Source organism: Nipponia nippon, unplaced genomic scaffold (assembly GCF_047370975.1).
Source record: "Nipponia nippon isolate SJK-2023a ecotype South Korea unplaced genomic scaffold, ASM4737097v1 scaffold_4, whole genome shotgun sequence".
NCBI classification, from domain to species: Eukaryota; Metazoa; Chordata; class Aves; order Pelecaniformes; family Threskiornithidae; genus Nipponia; species Nipponia nippon.
Genome location: NW_028262358.1, coordinates 89,901,810 through 89,926,424, shown reverse-complemented (window position 1 = coordinate 89,926,424; position 24,615 = coordinate 89,901,810). Strand labels below are relative to the sequence as shown.

The 24,615-nt window shown below is 42.3% G+C and overlaps 1 protein-coding gene across 3 annotated transcripts in view; it reads right to left on the bottom strand.

Annotated features, from left to right (window-relative positions):
* Positions 1 to 16,609, bottom strand: part of ELOVL4 (ELOVL fatty acid elongase 4) — a 35,716-nt gene extending 19,107 nt beyond the window's left edge. Inside the window, exon 1 of one of the 3 annotated variants that reach the window (XM_087777085.1) lies at positions 16,298 to 16,609. In XM_087777085.1, the coding sequence (XP_087633211.1) occupies positions 16,298 to 16,400 (103 nt within the window). In that variant the 5' untranslated portion in view covers positions 16,401 to 16,609. Of the gene's footprint in view, positions 1 to 10,464; positions 10,671 to 15,863; positions 16,105 to 16,297 lie in introns of those variants that run through there. The other 2 variants (XM_087777086.1, XM_087777087.1) reach the window with 2 other exon arrangements.
* Positions 16,610 to 24,615: the final 8,006 nt, after the last annotated feature.

Below are 24,615 nucleotides of genomic sequence, written 5' to 3'. Positions count from 1 at the left end.
ACAACATTACTGGAAAACAGCCAAATAAAAGAGTTTAAAGGGATGGTTCTAGTTAGAGTAATCTCTGCTGCCATATGGGAGACAAAGGTTTTATTTACAGTCTGCTTCAGTCACTCACGGGATCCAGAGTTACACATACTCCAGGGCCCAGAATACGCTGTATTAAGTCCTGGATCTGTATCAAAAAAGCACTCTTAGCCTGATGAACCAGTGACATCTAGGATTAGAACATGGCTCTGCTACAGAGGAGGGAAGGGAGAGACTACAGGGTCACCTCCTTACTCAGTGATTCCTTCCCCCCCCAATACAAAGGCTAATCTCTAGTTATAACAAGAGATAAAAGATAACTACTCTGTAACTATTCCGTAACTCTCAATACTTCAGATACTGCACAGCTCTACAATAGTAACTGGATTATTTTCCAGATGCTTAGGCCAGCTGGAGTTCAAATGGAAATCACACCACAGGGCTCCTTGGGAAGCTCAGACATCTGAAAGACCTACCTTCAGTCATTTGTGGGCAAACTCCCAAATAGCAATGCAGTTGTCCACAGACTTACCTAGAGGACAAGTTTCTTTTGGAGAACTGTTTTTCTTCATGGTAACCCAAAGACAGTGAAAAAAAATCTATACCATAAATTAATTCCTGATCCCAGGCATACTAACAGGTAAGTTAGAAAACCCTTCTTATCTACAAAATGAGGAATGCAATGAGGAAAGTACAGAACAGCACTGCTCTTACTCCTTCTCCACTTTTTTCTCACTTCCTTGGTTGCCCTTAAGATCATAAATTAGAACCTCATTTTAGGAGTAGATTTCATGCGACCCTCTAGTTCTAATAAACAACACATACTGTGACCTACAGAAAGACATGGCATGGCACTGACTCTTCTTGTTGCCAGTTGATTTAACAATACTTGACCTGCACATCGCAAGTAAGATGCCAGGAGGCCTAAAAAGACGTGGAAAAGAAGAAAGAGAAACCAGCCTAGCTGCTTCCATTATGGCTGTTAATTCCAGAAGAGAGAAGTCATACTAATGCATGGAAACCTCCAGCAGGGCTGACATTGCCAGAATGATGGGAGTCAGCCTTATGACCGCAGCCACCAACAGAAGCCAAGGGCAAGATAGGGCAAGTAGTACAGGGAGGAGTGGCAAAAAATTCAGATAGATTGGCTGTAGAAACACAGGCAGTAAAACACAACTGAACAAAAGCGAAAGAAGACAGTTAGTTACCTCTTACTTTTCAGCAAGTCCCTGGAACAGACACTTCTATTACAATATAATGTACTCTGTAAAACATGAGAATGATTGCTTTGTAGTACAGTATAGTGTCTGGGGATGTAAAGGAACAGCCCCGTTTTCCAGACCTCACAGAACGCTACCTATTGAAGCTGATATCACACCGCTGCATTGCAATTATTACACTGCTATCTCCCTTACACTTTAGGTCCTGCTTGTTTTTAGCAATTGCTCTACTAATATGAATTTAAAAATAAAAGGTAACACCATTTAAAAGACAAGAGAAATACAGAACCTCATCATCCACCTGAAACAAAGTAATGGGCAAAAACTCATCTCCACCAAGCAAGAAGGTGTCACTTCTTAAGTAAGAGACAGCTCTGGGAATCGCCAATGTGTGACATGCTTTAATCAAATTCGCATCTCACTTCAGATGCTGTAGCATGCGAAGAGTTAAGAGCAGGTGAGGCAGGAGACCCAGTTGCTTTCCCAGCCTTTTTGCACTAAGCAATATGAAGAGGCATGGACATATTAGAGAACGTGTCTTCTATTTTCTAACCCAGTGTTTCATGGTATCCTGAATGCTAAAGCGACAATATGAAAAATGTGAAAAAGGAAGATTTGAATTTTACCCAGGAGCTGAATGTTACCACGCTCTGCTGAAAATAGGAAACCATGACCTATTCCAGATTTCTTTTTGTGGCAGGAGACAAAGATTTCTGAAGGGAAGAATGAGGATTCACTACAGGGTGAAAGGAAAGACAAAAGGACAACTTTTATGAAAACCCAGCTGCAAGTGAGCTTTGCCTCACGCTTCATCAGCGCTGTGAACAATTCTCTCACCTACTTTCCAGAAATACTACAAATTGAAGAACTTAACTGGAGAAACCCATTTAATTAACTCTGACAACAACATAAGAGCACCTGGGCAGCTGCCATTACACTTCCATACCCATATCATGGTTTCAGCCTGTTATTTTCCCTCTACACACGGTTTCTGGACAGTGAGCCACCTCTCAGAGACATGTCAAAGTATGTGCAAGACAAGCATAGCTTACTGATACAGACCGCAAAACACACTGCCCAGGGAACCTATCTGATTGGGATTTTGGGGGCCTGACCTCTCCTGGGGCAATTAATTACCTTTTGAACACAAAATGCCTGTATGAGAGGCAATACAGTACGCGATTCAGTTCTGGAGTACATCCTGGCCAAAACAGAAGCATATCAATAGTCAAAAAGTTTATTCTAATTCCTACTGTGCTAACTAAGAACAACACCTTGCATTTATTTTGAGGGCATTTAGGAGACTCTGCATTTGATTATTTTTTACTAATACTGTGGCATCAGAAAACATGCTACTATTCATCCCAGAACTTCCTAGATATAGAAACTCGTTCATCACAAGATCTTGCCTGGATAACGCAAAATAACTTGTTCAGCTTTAAATCAGCTCCACGCACCATTCTTGTTGCACAGAAGGTATTACAAAATCAATTTCATTTCGGTTTAACCAGGCAAGCCTGCTTGTCCATGTTCTACACAGAAAACAGTTACCTGCAGACCCCTGTTCCAAACTTCTTTTCAGATACCCTCTTTCAAACCAAAATAAATTCACTCTCTCAAGTCATCTGCTTAAGTGACAAACCTCCCAAGCTACTCCAACACCCTCCTCCCTCCCACCCCCCCACCCTGTTTTAGCAAAACCAGCATAATTTCTTGTCCTACTTACTAGCTGGTGCTGATGACCACAAATGATTTTTGCAAATTACAGAGAACTGTGATAGCTTAAGGAGACATATGAGTGTATTAAATCCTGCAGTACTTCACATGCAATAGGTACATTATTATATGAAAGATTAAATAAGCTTGAAATAAAAAGGCCAGCTCCCTGAATTAAAAAATCCCTCCAACTGCTTTGAAGCAAAATGACCAATGCCTTTACCTGATTAGAATTGACAGAGACTGACTGCATCTTTCAGGGGATTAATGCGTTTGTCTTTCAAATCCTAAGACCCAGATTCTAATTCGATCACAAATAAAAAGTCTGTTGTGATGGCACAGCCTGTAGTACAGTGCTTTTTTTGTAAGGTGGGAGAAGTTTTAGAACAAACATTTGAAGTTGTACTCAATTGTAAAAGTGAAGTCAGAGTAGAATAAAGCATCTGCTAACATGTTCCTGATAGAAAATTACTGTTATGTAAGGAAAGAATATGAAACGTTTATATACACAAGGTTTTCCTGACATTTTGTGTATATACATTCTCACACTGCAAAGACAAGACAAGAAAAAGAACAAATTTTTATATATATAAATAAATTATTTAAATTGCCCTGAGGGCACCTACCCTTGCAGGATTTAATTCTTTACGTGGGGCAATTAACGGGAAATACACACATGAAACCCTCTGATTTCTTCCTCCAAAGCAAGAACAAGAGCAGGACCAGTGAAAAGGACTGAATATCTTACCTAGTAATGTCCAAAGAGGACATAATTAACCTATATTGAAATATGGAAGGCAAATGAAGATGAATTTCAATAAGTAAGGCTGCAATGATGGTGATCTAGAGTTAAAAAATCACAAGAAACTTCGGTGAAACATACTGTAGGTGTTTTAATATGCAAATGCTTCTGTTAAATGTGGCTCAATATTTCCTTTTCAATAGAGAGGATTTTTAGATTTCCTGCATATTACTGAGCCTATGATCAGTTTATTTTTCCTTCCTCAAGAAGTATAAACTTTAAAAATAAGCACACAAAAGCATAGCACAGTAACTCCCACATTCATCAGGAGAAATCCTGAAACAGTATAATGGTGACTATCTCTGCTTTTAATATTAGTTTTAAAGAAAATATTACATAAGTAAAATACATGACTTTTGAAATTCCCTGCATTCACTTTAGATTCAAAAATCAATACTTAGTAAGTCTTTATTTTTACTGTAACAACATATGTATTCCTTAGCTATAAGGTTGCTACTCACTAATTTATCTGGAGAGCCTTTCGAAGTTATTAATAGCTATTGATACTATTCTCAGCGCAAAGACACTTACAGTGCCAATCCAGCACATCCATCTGTCCAATTACATTTCTAAAGACACTGCAGAAATGATGGTGACTGTTTAAAAGTAGTTCTTAACAGTGAGAGCTCTCTGCAGATCACACCGTTTATTTTAATAAGAAGTCCTCTCAAACCCCAATCTCAAGTTTAAGAAAGATTTCCTTAAACGAGTGAAATTTTAATTCCACAAGATAAGGAAGGCAAACCAGTATTATCTAATTGGGAGTATTATTCTATGAACTACACTGTTTTAATTATCTAAGAATTTCACACATCTTGTTAGCTCCACTAGCACTATAATTGAAGGATATTACAAAATGAAAAACATGTATCATACAAGAAAACATGTAAGAAACACAAACTTCACACACACCTTAAAATGTTTACAAAGCTTTCACATTAAATTCCTTTGCAGTATTTCAGTGCCCCACTCTCCCCCTTTTCTTTCTGGTTATGGGTTAATATGCAACATACTTCTTTTTCTGCATTTGTATTAGAACTACTGGCTCAGTCCTGTAAATATTTACAGGTGAATATAAGGTTCACCGTGGCTATACAGCCACTGCAGAGTGGCTCAACTGAAAGTAAACTCGTAGAAGCATCTACACGACCAGACCCTAGGCTTTTAACTAAATGGAGTAATCCATCACAATCACTTAAAAGTACATTTACTGCTACCGGTTTGTACAGATTCCAAGAAAAAAAGCTCAGTCTTTGACTAACTAAAACCTCAGAACATACAAATGGAACAACAACAGCTGAAGTTACAAAGTTAGCCTTTAAAACAGTACACAACTAACTACATGGGCTGCACAAGTTGAGACTGAAGACTGTTACGAGAAGTACCACTGCAGAGTCAAAACTGAGAGACCATATATCTTTGCATTGAGTATCTACAGAAGTTAAAATTTTCTATTCACTTATTTATTGCAATTTTAATAGAGCAGTTTATATGGCTCAAAATGAATGATTCTTTTAAAGGTCTCCAGTGCTTGAATTAACTTGTCTGTGCTTTGATATTGATTATTCATTGCACATATTGCACTCTAGTCCTCAATTATCTCCGTTTATCAAGTTTCTTTATGATAAATCCTATGACAGAGGATTGAAGCTAGTGCAGGAACTAAAATATCACGCCTATTGCCTCACTCCTGTTTCAATCAGGGAAAAGTCTACGTCCTCCTAGGAAAGATTGCGCAGACAGATTGCTGCATGAAAGCAAAAGGATTGGGACACAAGGAATGTCCAGTTTATGCTTCTTTCTCACCTTTATCTCACCTATCATACTTGGCAATGTGTGCAGTCTTCTGGCACTACGGGTATTTTTAAGGAGTCTGACAGGGTCAAAAGATACCTGTACCTAACTCAGGAACATTGCCATCTAGTATAATCGACAAAACAAAGGCCATGAAACTTGCCCTAACGCACATTTTGGCTAAGAGATCTTCCTTAGAAGAACTTCCCGTTTTACTTGTCAGAGGCAGAGAACCAAGTAGAACGTATAACAGCTTGCTGCAAAATGTTAACTAGACCCACTGCATAAATTTGCTCCCTAAATCCAAAGGAATTAGGATTAAACTTCAACCAATTTGTGATACTTTTCTCTGACAGACTGAAGACCCATCTTTTATCAACTTTTTTTTCCTCCTCATTTGGGTAGTTATAAGCAGCTATCAGGTCACACACTAGCTGCTCTTTTTTAATTTTATTTAAAGAAATACCTTATTTCAGTCACCTGAAGGTGTATTTTCCAATCCTTCAATTATTTTCACGGCTCTTCTCTGGATACTCTACAAATAATTAAATCAGCCTTGCACATGTTTGACAGGGAAAATTAACTATACCAATCAAGTCGCTGCTGCTTTCCCTCTCAGAATTCCGTATTATCACAATAACATCATAGAATCAGTGGTGGTTATGACTGGCAAGAAAACAACAAGGTGAGTATGTTACTGGTAAACTAGGGATGACGTACTCACGATGCTATACGGACAAAGGTTCCCAAAGCCTGGTACAAAAAAGCACAACGGCTGGCCTGATTTAAGTAATTTTTTTTAAATACAGAACTGTACAGAGAAAACACATTTACTTTGATCTTCAAGAATGAACAGAAACATCTGAGTAAAGTATTTTGTCTACCTTCAAGCTTTAACTAGCCAAGAACAAACTAATTTGTTCGGGCCAAGACCAAGAGACATCAAAACTTTATGGCAAAGCACTGTTATTTTAAGAAGCTATGAAGCATCAAGCTAAGATGCAAGAATAAAAATATTAAGTCTCAAGCACAATGAATAATGAAAGCATATACTCTGAAAAACAAAACAACACAACCCACAGATTTTAAAAGTTTGCAGACAAAGCTGTACAAATCCTGTTGCACTGAGAAATGAGATATGCCTGCCCCAAAACCAAAAGGACTACTGACAAGACTAACACATACTGCCCATAAGCAGCTGTGGCTTTGTTTTCAATTTCAGGGCTTTGTAATTGTCTGTTTAGTCTTCTTTAAAGCTATACACAGCAACATAAAAATCAAAATACCACACAGCTAAGAAGAACATTTCCTGTGGCTAATGAACACCTGTGTAATATGCATGTGTTTCATAAACTCCCATTAAAGTAACAGGAATGCCTAATCCCAGTTTGTTGTTAAAAGGTCAGGTGTATTTTAACTAATATTCCCATTATTCTAACTAGCATTCTAGTCTTCTTGGGACTCCCATCAGTCGACCACTAATATCATATTGTCTTTGTGCCTGTACACAGCAACTACAGGATATCCTTGTCTTGAAACAAGTGTAATAATGGAATTATTATGAAGTTCAGGAGCTACATCAATTCACCATCAAGTCTCAGGATTTTCAAGTCTAAGAGATTGCCATGTTCAAATTATTTTTTATTTACCTCCTCCATTGATTATGATTATTTGTAAGGACAGTGCAAACACTCTGCTTCAAGGAATAATAAAAATATAATCCTCGTTGAAGCTTACACAAGATTTGCAAGATAGTAAGCTCCTGAGGCACGTAGCATTCTTCCGTTTGTCAAATCTTACTTTTCCAAACATCACAAAAGCAAGACGCGTTCCCAATGCAGTGATACCTGCGTGCCTTTTCTTAAATGTTACAAGTTACAGAGTAAACAGATGAAGAGAACAGATTAAAAAAAACCCCAAAGCCCCAACCAACCCACAGGATGCAACTTTATGAACTAGTTGCAGAACCCCGTGATCCAGCCCATGTCTCTGTATTGCTAAAGAAATAAAAGTGCTACATAAAACACACTTCAACAAGCTTTCCTTCTACAGTGTCTTCTTTATTGAAACTTTTAATCAAACTTCTCTAGTCTTAGCCAAAACTGTATTTCTGACAGCTCAGACTGGAGGTGTCATCACTTCACACAAAAGTGGTGGATTTTGGTACTATGAAAATAGTTGTAGGGGTATCAGTAAGCAGCAATACAAACACAGGATTCATGCACATTCAGTGTTGCAATAACAGATTAGACTATTGGCCCACCCAGTATTATTCAGGGTTTTATAATGCCAAAGGGGATGATCACAGAATAAATCTTCTCCATAGACAGATTTTTTTATTGGATTCCCTCAGTTAGAAGCTAACATCCTTGAAAAATGGGAAGGATTATTCATAACACTTTAATAATAACTCTGCAAGGCCTTACCCACCATAGAGAGACATGTAACACACTGAGCATACAAGGGACAGTAAATTCAGCGCTGATATATGTCTCGCTAATGTACTAACACAGCGGAAGGATACCGATGGTTAACTACACAGCAAATATAAACAACTTACGTTGCTGCTCTCATAACACAGAATGATTTGGGGTTGCAGATGAACATTTAGAGGCTCCTAGACGCAGTGATTGAACATGTATGAAAACCAGCAATGACAAGTGAAATCTACCTAAAAATAATACCAGAAAGCTATGGGAGAACATTTGCAAGGAGCTGCACAGAAATTTCTCTGATAAACTACTCGTTTTTTCTGTTTGCATCAGCATGAGGATGCTGGTCATCAATTTGGTTTTACAGAAGGATGAATGAGGTGGGAATTCTGTTTTGAGTAAAAACTACAAAAGGAGTTACTGAAATATATTATCTCTTATCTTCAAAGTTCAGGGACAGAAGTAAAATTTACAGTTGCGAGGCACATTAGGTCTTCTGTTACCCTAACACAAGTACATTAGTCAAAGCCTCCAAAGAAAAATAACACTGCAAAACACTTAGAACTTATTTCCTCAACATACCTTCAACATCAGCAAAAATCAGAGGGGCAACATGACACAGAAAAGAGAGACTAATTTTGAAATATTGATTTTCAAAACATGAACACAATGAGAAAATGTTCTTCTACCCAAAGATGACCAGAAGAACGATTGGTGTCTGGATCTTTCACTCACTAAGTATCCAGTAGCAAAATCATCAGTTCAGCAGCTAGATAATGCCATACCCAAATGACTGCTACAACTAAGTCTATTCACTTCTACAGTCGTGTTACCTTTCATGGTAACATATGGCCCCCAAATCTAAGCTTCTCTAATGGCTTCTGCAATGCAGTTTCTTACTCTTGATCAAAAATTCATGGATCACTGAAACTGAGATTAGACAGAGTAGAAGAAAATCTGACCTAAATATGAAAGCATTTTGGGGTAATCTATGTGTAAGTATTTCTGTTGGGCACATTTGTTCTGCTAAACCGCTAAATATTAAATGCAAACTCGGAAAATATGGTTATGAAGTCTCCTATTTACAGTCCAGCTATTCAATTTAGCATCTGTATTTCCTATTTTTTTTTTCCTTTAGAGTATCTTAAACCATTTAAAAACAAGAAGTTACAATGACGCTCTAGGAATAGAAGGACATAAAATCTTGTCTAGAGACATAAGATTTACTGGCTCAACAGAAAAAGTGAACGACGTGGGTTATGAATTCCCTTCTTCCAGCAACATTCTGTGAGCATTTAGAAAGCAGTAAAACAATCTCTCATATTTCCTATAACTGGGAGAGGGAAACAAGGAGATGATATCTATAAGCAGACAAAAGAAAAGAAAAAAAATAGAGAAATACTATGGTCAAGCATACAAACTGAAGCATAACATATACAAGAGCTGGAGGAAGACACTTTTGAAATACTGCAGGAAAAGGTAAGAGGAATAGGAAAATATGATGGAAACAAACCAGATAGCCAAGAGACCACGATTATGCTGAAACAGAGGAGTACATGGGGGAGGTGGATGGATGGATTGAAACCAGGGAAGAATCTCATGGTACAAGCAGACACAATGCCACGGAGAGAGAGAACACTCCAGGGCAGGAGTTAAGGATCAAACCACTGAAATTATTCAAGTACATAAAGAAAGGAGTTGAGTTACAGGCACATAAGTGAATTAACCTGACACAACCAAGAGTGGTTAATGCCCACAGGCGTGCCATTATCTTGCATCAAATGCAAACCAAACTGAGGTAGCTTATTCCCCCTCACCTTCCAGAAGGCAAAGGTAAACCAGCTCATGTTTATCTTGCGATCCAAGCACACACAATGGGAGTTAATACAAAACACGTTGCACTCAATTCATCTCTAGGCTTGCCTTGCAGCTACTTATTGCTTTACCTACAGCCTAGGGTGCAGTCCTGAAAATCCCCGCAGAGCTGACACCTAAGTCTCGGCAGACCTGAATTTCAGAGCTGCCTTCATTTATGTCCTTAAAATGCCACAAGGCCTTGAAGTCTATACACTCAGAAGCACTTTGGTCTTGACAAAATTGGGCATGGTTGTACCCACTTACCACCTAAACAAGATCCAGAAACTATGTATCCCCCACCTACATCTTCCTAAAGGAGATAGTCGCACACATAAGAGCTCCTTATGGAATGCAACGGTAGCTTCAACCTTGTTTTCAAATACAGTCTGAGTAAGCAAAGCCCTGTCATGTAACAGTTTACTAGTCAGAGAATTCCGACCTCATGGATCAGATCTGCCCTTAAAAGCACACGGTCCCAACTTCTGTGCTCCAGGCAGACTCCACTCATACCAACACTCTTTAAAAGTCAAAGCTCATTCTTTTTATGGCCAATTCTTTTTAGCTAAATGAACTCTCAGTTTTTCAGGCCATTCATGTTTAGCCCCATTTGCCTTACCTCAAAAACCTCTTTACACACCACAGCCCTTCCCCTCCTAGTCTTGCGTCCTAGCAAATTCTTCCAAAGTTCTCTCCATGCCTGCTTAGAGCCTTTTCATTCATTCATAAATACAGAATGGCTACCACGATCAAATTCTAGTCAAGTTTCTCCAACTAGAGACAGCTACCTACGAATAACAGTTCAATCACTACGTTCAATCAATTTATCTAACCAGTGCAGTCCCCAGGATGAATGCATTTGCTTCATGCCACAGATATTTCAACTGCTTAAGAATTCTTTACCTCTTGTTGCAGTATGTGGCTCCAGGACCATGTGCCAATTTGCACCTCACTAATGGCATGCAGCCGCAGCTGAGAAACATGATCTGCCAAGAACTCCACAACAGTAATTTACAGTGTACTGCAATTTTAAACATCCAGTCATTTGGCCTTCTGCAGTAAGTACTACGGTCAGGCAATCAGCTTGGTTAAGTTTTGTACAAAGCAGTTTCCCAACCTTTTTCCATGGAATCTGCTTTAAGAGTATTCGTAACATCTTATTTCCTCCAGAGACCTCAAGACATGCTATCTACACAGCCCTAAAAGGAATTTTCAGGAGCTCAGTTATGTTCTTGCCATTTTGTCCAAATGATTTCTTTTGCTTCTGGAATATGCTGATGAGTGCCCAAACAGACGTTTGTATCACATTCTTGCTGGTGCTCTTTGAAAGCTTTTTTCTGTTTCATTTCTTTGCTGGAGCTGAGAGCTGCAGCTGATCACCGCCAACTCCTCCTCCTTCATTTTGGGAAAGAGAAGTCTTCCACTCACAACTCAGCTCCTCATCCATAGTGTCAGCTTTGCTTCAGGCTACTCCCTCAGGCTCGAGTTCTTGAAGCTTGGTGATCCAAAGTCTCTAAGCAGACATTTCCACTTCGGTAATGTACTTTTCTGAATGATGTTTCCATTTCCAAAGGTGCTTGATATCTGGTTTGTTCTGATTATCTGTCTTTTGAGTTCTGCAATCTGATAAAATCTCCTGGTGATGAGACGTGGGTGGAATTTCTCTCAAACACCCAGCAATTGTCTTCAGTACCGACAGCTGTTTTTTCTTCACTAATAAAGTCCCTCCCTCCACTGACAGGCAGTCAAATCTGACAGTTAATGAAATTAATCAGGTAAACTGGGATGGTTCTATTGCTCAGTTTGGTTGACAGTAGACTCTCATAATCTAGCCTTTAACATTTGTTACTTCTGTAATCAATTTCTTCAAGTGCTGCTTCTGCCACAGGTTTGTGTTTCTGCCACAAGACAGCCAAACCCAATTACACTAGCTTCTCCAGTTCCTGGTGCCTTTCCTCCTGTCTAATCCTTGTGTTTTACAGAGTCATGGTCACAGACTGAAAAAACTGTTCCCTTGAGAACAAAATTGTATCTGCAAGACAAGTATCATGCCAAATCACCGAGTCTTTTGCTCAGCCAGCCCTCCAAAAGCTTAGGAACACATTATGCTTTGTTTCCACGAAACAGGCTTCATGAACCTTCATCTCGCCCTTCATTCTCTCTCCTCATTGTCACCCTCTGAAGAGCTTTCATTGGGATTCTACTTGCATCCAGCTTTGGCACAAATCCTCAAACACAACAAGGTACTACTTGCACTCAGACTGTTCTGCTGACCACCCCAATGAACGTCCCTCAAGCATAAACATTCAGGATCCTTTGGCCACACTTGGGTTCTGCATGGGGGAAAGAATGAGGGAATAAGACGACATGCATTTTCTTCCAGTTCTGTTGCCTGGACTGAAAAAGATACTGAACTTGAACTTCCTGAGCATTCTTAACTTAGTCCCAAGATCTTCCTGGCAAAAGTTTTTATGGCAATTTGAGTTCCCACAGAAGCTGCTCCACCTGAACACTTTTAAGGCAAGCAGCTGTAAGTTTCTTGTGTTTCCCATCCTCTCTGCCTTACACTTCTGACCCAACTGATGAAAGCTTTGATTGATACTGCTCCTGAACAAGATGCTCCTTAGAAGACTACCACTAAAGTGAAAGTTTGCATCTTTCTCCTCTCTCCTTTCCTCCTGATGGAAAAAGTCTGTAATCTTATTAACTGCAACAGCTGTAAATAGTTGCTGTTCCAAAGCAGTCCCACGTGGCCTGGGATGGCCCTGCCTTCTTTTAACTTTGAGCTCCAAGAACAATCATTCTCACCCAGTTGGTAGATCCTTCTGTTCTTTAGCTCAATACATTCAAATTAACTAGTTCCTCTAAAATAAATCTTTTTGACACAGGGTTTCACAAATCTCCTTGTCGAGCCACAGCCTCGTACTCCCCCTCCCATGTCTTGAGATTTCCACATTCTTCTTTCCTGGATTGTGTCCCAAGTTATTCATCTTAATAGTTCCCCTGGACTCAGCCTGGAACCTCCCTTTAAGTCACTTGCTCAGTCACCTAATCATACCCTTAATCCTTCTCGGCAGATCTAACTCCAACCAGCTACCCGAGCTGAGAGAAAGAAGGAAGCCCTGCCCTACCTATTACATGTTACTGGTCCCATGCCCTTACAGAAATAATGGCATGGAATTCCTAGATCATCTTTCCTGATAGTAACTGTTCCACTGACCACCTTTTTTTCTCCTGATGTTCTAAGACTATGTTTTTGTTCTTTCTACCTCTCCTTGAAGTTTATGGCTTCCTAAATGATCTTCAGCCTTTTCAGGTGAATATATGGCTACAATGGATTTTAGGCTTTCATGAAAGGGGTCTAAAAAGATAGTCAAGGAAGGAAAGGAAAAAAAAAAATATTTCAACAGATTTACAAGGAAAAGCATATTAAGCTAAGGCTCAAAATGTATTTGATAACATATAGAGGGAAAAAGTCACAGAATACTGTTATTATTCCCAAATGCGAGATTTAAAAAAAAAAAACAAAAAACAAAAAACCAAACCAAAACACAAACCCACAAACAAACTAGCTTTAGATAGCATGCTTAATGCTAAAAAACATTGTGACATCATTAAAAAAAAATCCAGTTAGGCTCATCATACACTCAGTCTTTTGGGGTTCTTTTTGGTCTCAGAAAAGGTCAGTTGCTTTTTAAATAGCACAAAGCAGGGGAGGAAAAAGACCAAATCTTTACAGCACAAAAATAAAGCAGCACAAGACTCAGTGGGATGTTCTGGCACAGTTCTACACAAGTTTCATCACAGGAGTCCAGGGCAGCATTAGAAAACACCTGCTGGCAGGACAATCCTGCTGGATACCGAGATGAAGGCTAAAGACAGACCTTGGGTGTCCAATAAAAAATGGAAGCAAAAACTGGAGAGAATAAGCAAATGTGGTTTTATATGAATGAGAAGGTTTTGTGTAGGAGTAGCAGTGGGAATAAAATTTCTTCACATTTTATTGTGTAATTTTGCTGTGTAGTAGTGTTTCAGTATGATTTATTGTGTAATGCTATTGCATGGCATCATTTGTTGAGCAACTTTGCTGCGTGGTATAGTTTTTTATTTAATGATATTGATGTTAGGCAATGGTCTTGCATGCCATAATTTGTGTTTTCTGTTGAGCAACATCACTGCCATAGTTCTTGACACAAAGGTGAATTGCATGAATTCACACAACAGTGCTGAATTCATGCTTTTAACATATATTCACCCAGATACGGCAAATGGAATCTATTATTTTTTTTTTTAAACGAAGGCACATGCAAAAAAGCAGCAAACTGAGCAGGTAGTTAAGCAGAACTTAGGGCATTAAGATATGATTTCATTAAATAGCAATGCAGTGTAGCCTCATAAACGACACTTTCTTATCCAGAGCTCCCTTGTAACTACATTGGGTGATATTACCTGTTTCCCATATCCATACCTGACTGTAAAAACTACAGGAGGACCTTGTTTTATGTACTACTGGGGATAAATAAGAACAGTTACATGGTTTTGATTTGACTTAGGCTCTGTCCAAAACTATCCTTGCAGGGAGCTGCTGAAATCCAGAAGCTGAACAAGAAACTCTCCAGCCACACTACTGAACTTAGACCACTAATTTATAATTTGCATTAGAAAATTAGTAAAAGAAAGACTTAAGCGTATTTTAGATACCATCACAATGTCATCCTACTACTGCTTAAGATTCTCCAAAGCAGCAGGAGGAAGAAAGAAAAGTTTGCCCTATATGTAGTATTAATTTAAGTTACTTATCTTTATATTTGTTACATAAACTTCCCTTTTCATCCCTCTTCCCCCCCCCCCCAATCATTTTTGCTTATAACAAACGTGGTCCATATATAGACTTAAATAACACGTTTGAAGTTCAGGAAATGTATCAGAACTTGAAATCTTTTTCCAGACAAATCAAGTAATCCATAAGGATATCAACTTCGTACCCACATCCATTTTTATATCCATCTGAAAATGCTATTGATTGGCTAGAACAGCATCTCTTTCATGCATTACCTGGCAGTCTATGAACAATTATACGTAGCAAGAGGCAGAGAAAGAGAGCAAACACTGGTAGATTACAATGCAGTGCTGCTGCTGCAAGCGTTTTTATTTGATCTCATATTCTGGCAGGTTTTAAATACAGAAGAAAAAAAAATATGCACGCAGGCCTAATTTTTAAAATATGGCCAAAACCAGAAGATAGGCTGGGAAGGCAAATTGTGAAAAAAAAGTGAGCTCCCTCCATCTATAACATAAGATTAATTTATTATCTGACAGATGGCAGAAGGGAGGGGGGCGGAAGAGACAAGACTGCTGATGCAGTAGTGAGCTTCCCATCTGTAACGAAGGCCCCACGTTCTCACTTATCACACTGCCACAAAATACGTCCATAGTCGCATTCACTCCAGAGTTTTGCTCCATGTTATTTCTAGGTTTAAATCAAAACAGCCTTGACCTCATCGCTGTGCGGACAACTAAAAAAAATGAAGAAAACATCCAGAGAAGTGACTCTTCTGCCAACTGCCCAAGGCTACCCACAATAGCAACTACGAAAGCTGCGACTCTACCCTGCTCATTTAATTTGACCAACGAGAGCGAGCCATTCACGCTGACCAATACTTCCAGAGCTACCGGTCACTGTAGCAAGTTACCATCTCATCTGCTGTCCCAGCACTGAAAGCTGCTTTTTTTCCCATTTCTCCGTATTCCAAGACATTTTCTCTTCCTTCAGCACCTTTCACATTGCAGTCGTGGGGTGCCAATACAAAAAATGGAGCATATTGAAAACAGAAAACAGCAGAACCAACCCAAACGCACTTAACGTAACACGAAAAGCTTCCACGTCGACAGTAACAACGGTTTCCTCGTTTAGTTCGCCGAACTCCAGGCGATGCTGTCGCAGGGCTCCCACCTGCCGCAGAAGCCACAGCTTCGCTGCCCGAGCTCCAGCAGGAATTACCGGAGGGCCTCGCTTACCTCCGGCATCAGGTTCCCGTATGAGCACCCCAGGGCACGCTGCGGTGTGAGGGAACCAGAGGAACGACGGCTGTGGGAAGCGGATTTTGCTCCATCCGGCCCGCGGGCGGCCGGGGGCCACCCTCACCTTGCCACGAAGAGATGCCCGGCGCACCCCGGGCCGTTACACGGGATTAAGAGAGATAAACAAACAAAGCACCCAAGCACACCCAGAAGGACGAGGAGGAGAAGCGGGTGCGGAGGGGCCCGGCCCCCCGCCGCAGTCCCAGGCCCGGGGACCCGGGCCCGCCCCGCCGCCTCAGCCCCCTCGGCGCGCGCCGCGTCTCCCGGGAGACGGAGCCATTTTGAACCCGCTGCGCCTCGCCGACAGCGGGCGGGGGGCGCCGGGCACGGCGATGGCGACGGCGGGGACGCGGGCCGCCCTGGCGCGTTACCTCGGATGCTCCAGGTCCAGCGGTAGAACTCGAGGGTGTCGTTCACCACGCTGGACACCAGCCCCATGGCACGGGGGGGGTCGGCGGCGGCGGCGGCACCCATGGTGAGCAGCAGCAGCAGCGGCGGAGCCGGCAGACCTGTCTCGGCGCGTGCGTCCGTGCCTCTGCGCCGGGGCTGCTGCTGCTGCTGCCCTTCTACAGCCGGGGATGTGATTTAAATCTCTATCTCTCGGTATCTTCCCTCCAGACTCCGCCTCGCTCCCGTCACCGGCTCCCGTGCCCCGCGGGCAGGGAGGAGGGCGAGGAGGCGGAGGCGGCGGGGGGGGGGGGCGGCACCGCAGCACCCTCCGCAGCGCGCGACGCGGTGCGCTGCGGTGCGGTGCGGCTCGGCGCGCTCGCGTCACGTGACCGCCGGCTCGCTGCCCGCCGGCGGCTGCCCGCGGGGTGCGCGGCGCCCGGCCCGGCCCGGCCGCGCAGGCGCAACGCGGGCGCCCAACGCCTCCCGGCTGAGGGGAGCGGGAGCGGGAGCAGGTGCAGGGCGGCTCGGCGGCCCCTGGCGACCCCTCTCTTCCCTCAGGGGGCGTCCGGGGTGGAAAAGAGGTGCTTATTATCTTAATTTGCCTTTTTTTTAAAAAAATAGGTATGTTTTTACCAGTGGGGGGAATAAATATTTCAGTCGACTTTTATTTCCTTTCTTCCTTTTCTCTTTTTAGCAGTTTCTTCCTCTCTCCTTCCCCTCTCGCTCCCCCTTGGCAGACAGGCCGAGACCCGTGTGAGCGGCGCTTGCTTTACCTCACGCTGTTCGTACTGAGGTGTTGGCTTTTCAGCTGACCGCGCCAAGAAGCCTCCGCTAAAATCCGTTCCCCTCCCAGCGCTGATAAAACCAGCAATCGCAATGGGATCTCACTATCTCCCGGCTCCACCGGCGGTGTTTAGTGGCATTTCCCTGGCCAGCAGCTTGCCCAGCCTCCTCCAGGTGCCACCGAGGTGCGTTTCGCACGCTCTCCCCTGCATCTCCCGGAGCACAGCCTTTGCGGTCACTTTAGGGCGCAGAGATGTTTGCCCGCCTGTACCCTTGCTGAGTGCTGCTGGAGAAGGAGCCTCCGTGGCAAAGACTGGCAGGGCTGTGGGGGCAGTCCCCATTCATCCATTCTGCACCCTACATTTCAACCCCAACAAACCCTCTGCCTGGTGTGGGTGCACCAGCTGCTCCTCACACCCTTTGCCTCTTATCTCCTGCCAGCTTGCCCCTCTCCCTCCCTCTCCCACAATCCACAGTGTGGATTGCTGCATGACACCCTCAAGATCAGTTTCCCCGCCGAGGGACAGGAGAGGAGCTGCTCCACCTGAGTTGTGAGCTTTCCTTGTGGCAGACAGCAGATCAGATGGTATCTACCTCTCCCTCCTCCAGTGCACCAGCACCTGTGTCACTTGTTGTCACTTGGTCTTGGTGAGCACAGCTTGCATTCCTCCTCCTGGGTGAGTTACCCTCCACTCAGCTCCTGGACCACCCTGGTGGCTGTGATCCCAGCCCTATGGATGGGAGAGGCACACTGGCCATCGCTAGCTACTCCACTGTGAGCCTGGAGCTTGGAAACCAGCAGGTGTTTGGGAGCAGGGATCACCTGCACCCGGATAAGGAAGAGAAGCTATGTCAACCCCTGGAGGCCTGGATGGACAAGGCAGTCCAACTTATCCCAATGCTGCCTGAAAGTCGGAGCCGAAGCAAGGTTACCGCATGCTGATGTATGGACATCTGCTACTTCTCTCATGTGAGAAAAGTCAATCAAAACTCTGCATGAATTGCGCTGACTTGTATTACGTTTTATTTTGATGGCACTGATCATGGCAGGAGGTCCGCTGAGAGCTCAGAAATGGATCTGCCACTGGGTAGGGCACGGTGAACACCAACCTGTTTCCCAAGTTGCAGGCAGACAGCGTAGTGTTAGCCGTGGTTCCTGTGCCTCCTTCAGGTGAAACCACTGTAGCGGATCATTGGGCAGTTAGGAAATTGATGTGTGTTTGGCATCGTCTAAAGCACAGCTTCAGAACTTTTTTTTAACATTATCATTTATATCAAAAGGAAACCAGAAGAATGAGTCGTAATCCTCAGATTGGTATGTGGCCGTTTGCCTTGGCCACATGTTTGCAACAGAATGGGCTACTGAATGAATCAACATGACAAAGGATTGCACTCCCCTGCTGTACTTGATGTCAGGCAAGATGTGGACTAAGCAGAGTGCCACCAACACAAGGAGTAAAGATCCACAGCCTACCCAAGAACAAAAAGGAATAAGATATATTAGCAATATTAATACGTTTTCATAATAATTATTTTATATGATACTGTAGATATACTTACTTTATTAAAATCATTATTTATTTATTCCATGGAAGTCTTTTTTGCACAATTGATACTGATAATTATTATTTATAAAATATTTATACAATCCAGTTTACTGTTTCATCTATTTCAGATTAGATTACTTTTCCTTGATTGCAATTAACTTCTTTATATTGGCAATATGATTGTATATAGATAATTTTACAGAGCAATTAAGTTTGGAGAAGAGCCACAACAGAGCTGCAGAGCATGAGGAACAGGGAGAAGATGAACAATCTAACCAGAGTAACAACTTCTGTGCTTCAGGAATTGACATTGGCTTTAGAAAATGTGATTAAGTTTATGACAAACTATTCTCATTCGTTTAACTTTCAGCCTGCGAGCATGCGGAGATGGTTTTAAAATTAGGTCTGTGTCTGAGGGCTTCCAAGCACATCCCAGCTGGTTTCCTACGTTTGTGCACCCAGCAGTATATGCTGGTTCTAAGAAAGCTCAGACCCATGTCTTCTACTTAAAGAGAGCAGAAGGAGGAGGGTATCCAAGGGCATAGCATTGAAGCAGCCTCCGAGGAAATCTGCAGCATGGTAGTCAGAAAAAGATGAATTTTTAATATCATTAATTAGCCAGTATTTTTAATATCGTTCATTAGCCAGTGTTGTCATCTTCTACTTGGCTACCTACACGTTCCTAAAACCTGGACATCTCAGATGAGGAAATTTAATCTTGGAGAAGGCAGGCCTGTGGTGCCTGACCCCAGGGGAGCACACGAATTCCCAGCTGTGCTCCGGCCATTTGTCCAGTGCTCCAGGGTGCTTGTGCTGGCAGCAGGCAAGCCGCGTGCTTCAGGAAAGCTGCGGAAGGTAACAGGAAGCTGTGGGACAGCCTGCCCCAAGGAAGGTCTCCTCCCTGTTCCCATTCAAGGTTTGCCTATACTCGGAGACACAAACCATTTGTATTCCTTCCAGACCTTTTTGTAAAAAAACAATTAGATATCTCATTTCAGAACTATTTCAAGCCGTTTTCTGCTTCTTCATGACACAAATAAATAGCAGTAAAAATGTTACAAAGTCCAGATGATCAATGCATTTAGTAATGCACGTGAAAGAGCATTTATTCATTAATTTCAGTGAAGCATATTCTACTGTAATGTTTGATGAATGAGCAGATGGTTTTGCAGTAATTGAAAGTATTCCCACTTGGGTTTTGCTTCAGGTTAGCGATGAGATTGTTGTAAGGGGAAAGTGAAATACAGGTATGCTGGATAATATTTGTGAAGTGTAGTAGGAAGAAAGTAGTCGGAGCTTTGTACGGTGCTGCCACTGATCCCTCCAGGCAGCTCACCACAAGGCAAAACAAGCAGCAGCAGAACTGTGCTTAGCTACAAAGAGAATCACAACAACCAGGAACTTTCCTGGTGGGAAACCATGAAAGTGCTTGAATCAATGCATTTGACAGGAGAGCTAAATGTTACACCGTGTGGTGAGGGACAACCTATTCACTTCCCAGTAAAGAAGGCATACAGAGTATTATATGCACTAAGCGTGACCAAATTAAAACTGTTCAAAAGACCTTAACTTTAGAAATGTATGTGGTTTGATTACTTTAACTATTGAATATTTTTTCATTTTATTCCATCCGTGTTTTAAGAGGGAAAATGATAAATCAGCACATCAATTTGGAGTGTATGGGATTTTCTTGAACAGCCTGTCAAATTTATGTGCTCCTTGCATTGAAGTTTTCTAGCTGATATGAATTATAAAGACTGCTAGCTGTGCCAAAACAGCTTATCTGATCTCTGAATCAACAAGTACAGGCTTAAGTGTACACATATGCAATAGTACAACTGCTATCTGCTTCAGTACAGAGGCTGGTTTAAGGCAGCTTTATACTATAGCTGTCTTCAAACAACCATACTTTTTAAAAAATATTAACCTGAAAACCAACAATGTGTCTTTCAGCACTAATTAATTTGTTTATTGTGTAACATGTTGTTAACTCCATAATTTGAGGTGGGGTAACTCAGGCACACAGGGATTACAAAGCTTTTGCACAGGGAGTCTTCCGGAGGATCTGGAACAGATCCATCTCTTTTGTCTTCTAAACCGTCGGCTAGATGCCATCTGTCCTTTCAAACATTCAGCTGCATCAAAACAGGTTTTTTCCAAACCAAATATATTGGAATGATGCATCAGAAAGTATCCAGAGATGTTAATACTCAGTGCAGGCTTTGGCCAAAACTTACCTTTGATGTAAGTTCCCACTAGGTTCCACCTCACTTGCATCTGCCGGCACCAGCACTGAATTTGCCTTCTGGTCTGTACCGTCTTCATGTTTTGAACATCAGCCATTTTTGCTGTGGCTCGATCTGAAATATCAGAATTAAAATATGTTTAATATCTTGGCTTAACTGCTCAAGGGCCAGATCCAACAGAGAGAATTCCTAGTGAAGTAAATGCAACTTTTGTTGCCACAGGACTCTATGTACGTATTGACATTTCTTCTCCATCTTTCTACCCAAAAATTTGGTCCCGAGAAGACGACCAGGGAAGTGGTGGACAGCCTTCTCCCAGGCTACATCAGGTTTCATTCCCAAGTCAGCAGAACTATGGTTTGACTCCAGATCATTATGTTTACAGGTTTTAAACTGTAGAACTAACCCCATTTACTGCAAATCTGGACAGTGGCTGGAAGTGTTGGCCTTCAGTGCTGGGCTGCGTCCAACTTAAACTGCTGCTGTTCTGTACTGGTCCAGAAGAGGAGCCATTATTCCAGCGCTTCCCAGCCCCACTCTGAGAGATTATTAATTAATAATTAATTCCTCTGTGGGAGATTTCACCCTAACCAAAAAGCTAACATCTAACACACAGTATATGAGATGTGTTGTATACTCAGCAGGTACATGTTCATAGCTTTACCCGTGCTTCAGCTTCCTTTTAAAAAGGAGTGTTTCACGGACACAAGGATGATAAAAACCTGTATGCATACTATCTCATTCTGCCTTCCTGATACTTTTCTTACATGGTTTCTCATACTTATACACAGTTAAGATTTTTATCTGCAGCAATATCTGTCACAGCATCTATCATTTGTGAGGTGTGGCAAGCACGCTTTTGCAATGAGGGCTTCATGGAGAATGGCTGTGCCAAACTATCAGCTGATGTTTTGAGGGCACTATGTTGAAACAACAGTAACATGTACAGTCAGATCTGCAGCACCTCGCTAACTACCAAATCCAGCCTTTTCCATAGGTGTGTGTCACTGCTACTGCACCCACTTCACTGGGTGTGTCAGCCTCCTGAAGGTGTGTAGCTGTTTGTAGGAATGATTTTGCACCTTTGCTTCTGTGTTAGTAATGGCCTGAAATGTAGGGCATAGCCCCCTGCTGAAGCCGCTTATAGCAATATAGTGACGTGGAAGGGTGCTGGTTACGCAAGCTGTGTCCTGTTACGCTGTCTCTAGCTGCTGCTGCCATACCTGTGTGAGTATGGGTGGTGATGATGGTGCTGGGCATACCCTTTATCTGTGTGATGTGTGGAGGACAAAAATGTGGTAAAGGAGTTACATAAAGGCTGTGTCAGCCTCTGGGCCTCTGAACCGGTGTGACCTGGCACACATTTCGCCTTTCACTCTGCCAGGGGAATATTCTGTAGATCCGTATGCTCTTGACGGACAGCCTGAATGCCAGTCCTCATTAGAGGTTTGCGTTGTCTAGAGGAGGACCACAGAGATGCTCAGTGGGCTGGAGCACCCCTCCTGTGAAGACAGGCTGAGAGAGCTGGGGTTGTTCAGGCTGGAGAAGAGAAGGCTCCGAGGAGACCTCATAGTAGCCTTCCAGCACCTGAAAGGGGCCTACAAGAAAGCTGGAGAGGGACTTTTTACAAGGGCATGTAGCGATAGGACAAGGGGTAATGGCTTTCAACTGAAAGAAGGTGGATTTAGATTAGACATAAGGAAAAAATTCTTCACTCTGAGGGTGGTGAGGCACTGGAACAGGTTGCCCAGAGAAGCTGTGGATGCCCCATCCCTGGAAGTGTTCAAGGCCGGGTTGGATGGGGCTTTGAGCAATCTCGTCCAGTGGGATGTGTCCCTGCCCATGGAAGCGGGAGTGGAACTAGATGATCTTTAAGGTCCCTTCCAACCCAAACCATTCTATGATTCTGTGATCCCCAGAAGATCATGTGGAAGTATTTGCCACAGGGTTATACATTTTATGAACAGCAGGTTAGCCATATAACACCCTAGTGAGATAAGCAGGTATTATTAACTTCATTTTATGGATGGTGAAATCAAGCCTAGAGAATGGCAATGACAGTTCCAGCTCTTTGGAATGGAATAGAGCAAAAATATTGGGATCTCCCTTAAGTTAGCTAAGTCTTGTCCACTCACTAGTATAAATCCATGGTTCACAGGTCTGTCCAGCACCGTAGTCAGGCATGATCAGTTAGGGCAAGAGCCCCCAGGACCCTGCTTTGAAAGAACCTGAAGACCCAGTAGGTAGTTGTAGGCAAGCCAGACACATATAAGACAGAACATTTCCTACGCTGTATGGTGAAATGCCAAATTTCTCACAAAATTTATAAGAGTTTTCTTGTACATTTTCATGCCGTGGCTGTTCTAAAGCTTTTTAGTTGGCAGGGTTCTCAACAGAAATTTTTGTAGTAGTTGTGTGTGTGTATAACACAATGGTGTTTTAAGAGGACAAAACAAGAGCAGAAAAAGATAATGCAAGATAAGAGCACTTAGTTGTTGAAATCAGAAAAACAGCCATTACCTTGTAAAGGACCTTGAAACTGTCTTCTACAGGCTCCTGTCCACACTCAGCAAAAGTTGCCATACGTCCATCTCTCCGGCCTGGGGACAGGCAGGGAAATCCCCAGGGAGGGCTGCTGTGCTTCCTGCAGGGGTTTGCACTGCTCAGTGCAGGGTGTTGTGGTGCTGGGCTTGCTGTTAGCCTGTGAGCCATCCACTCCTAGTGCAAGAGGCAATTAATAGTCGGGAAGATTCTACCAGGATTACAAAGCTCTGGTGAGAGTGAATTCACCTGTCCCCAAGGTGAGAGTCACAACTCTACATGGCAGCTAAATGGACTCCCAGAAGGCAAGGAGACACCCTAAACTGTTGTGCTTTTTAAAAGGCAGCTATGGCATATGAATAGGTGCACAAAATATGCACATTTTATCTGCCATGCACATTTTATCAGCCTCGCATCTAGCCACAAACCTTTATTTTGCCTCAGGTCTTGTCTCAAAATTTTAGGTCTTATCTATGTAATGGAGCAGGATGCTTAAAACCAAAACCTGGGTAGCCTGGCACTGGAAGAGGATCTATCTGTTAAAGGCGATATTAAAGTATGCCCAAATGACAAAGACCAACCAGATACTGTAATACCTGCCCAAAAATCATAGGAACAGAGGTGCTCATGGACACAGAATAATAGCTCTGTATCTGAATTACCTTGAGAATTCATGAAGCAACAGCTGGAACAGCTCCTCAGCTTGTATAAATGAACAGGACTCAGTGGACTTCAGTAGAGTCTTTACAGACACCTATTTTATGTCATTTACAGGCAGAAGCACCAACAGAAATATGATACTTGCCTTTTCATTGAGAAAGTGGCAACTGAAAACGTGAAGGAGGCCAAAGGTGCTGCACTAAAAGAGCACAATAAAATGTTTATCATTATGTTAACGTACTCTGAGGATCAATTTATTAATATATGTCAACATGGCAAAAATCTTTATTTTTCTTAAATAAAATTATTGAATAATAAAATTTGGTTTTATTTCTTCTTAGCTGATTCTAATAACAAAAGAACTGGGCTTGTTTGGTCTACTCCTAGCAAGCCATAGGATTTAAAGATGGAACGCAAAAGAGGCAATTAGCAATAACGACTTTGAACTTCAATAGAGAGGACTTCAGGAAGATTCCTGGTGCGTGAATTCCCAGGGGCTGCTGCTTTGAAAGACAAAGGAGC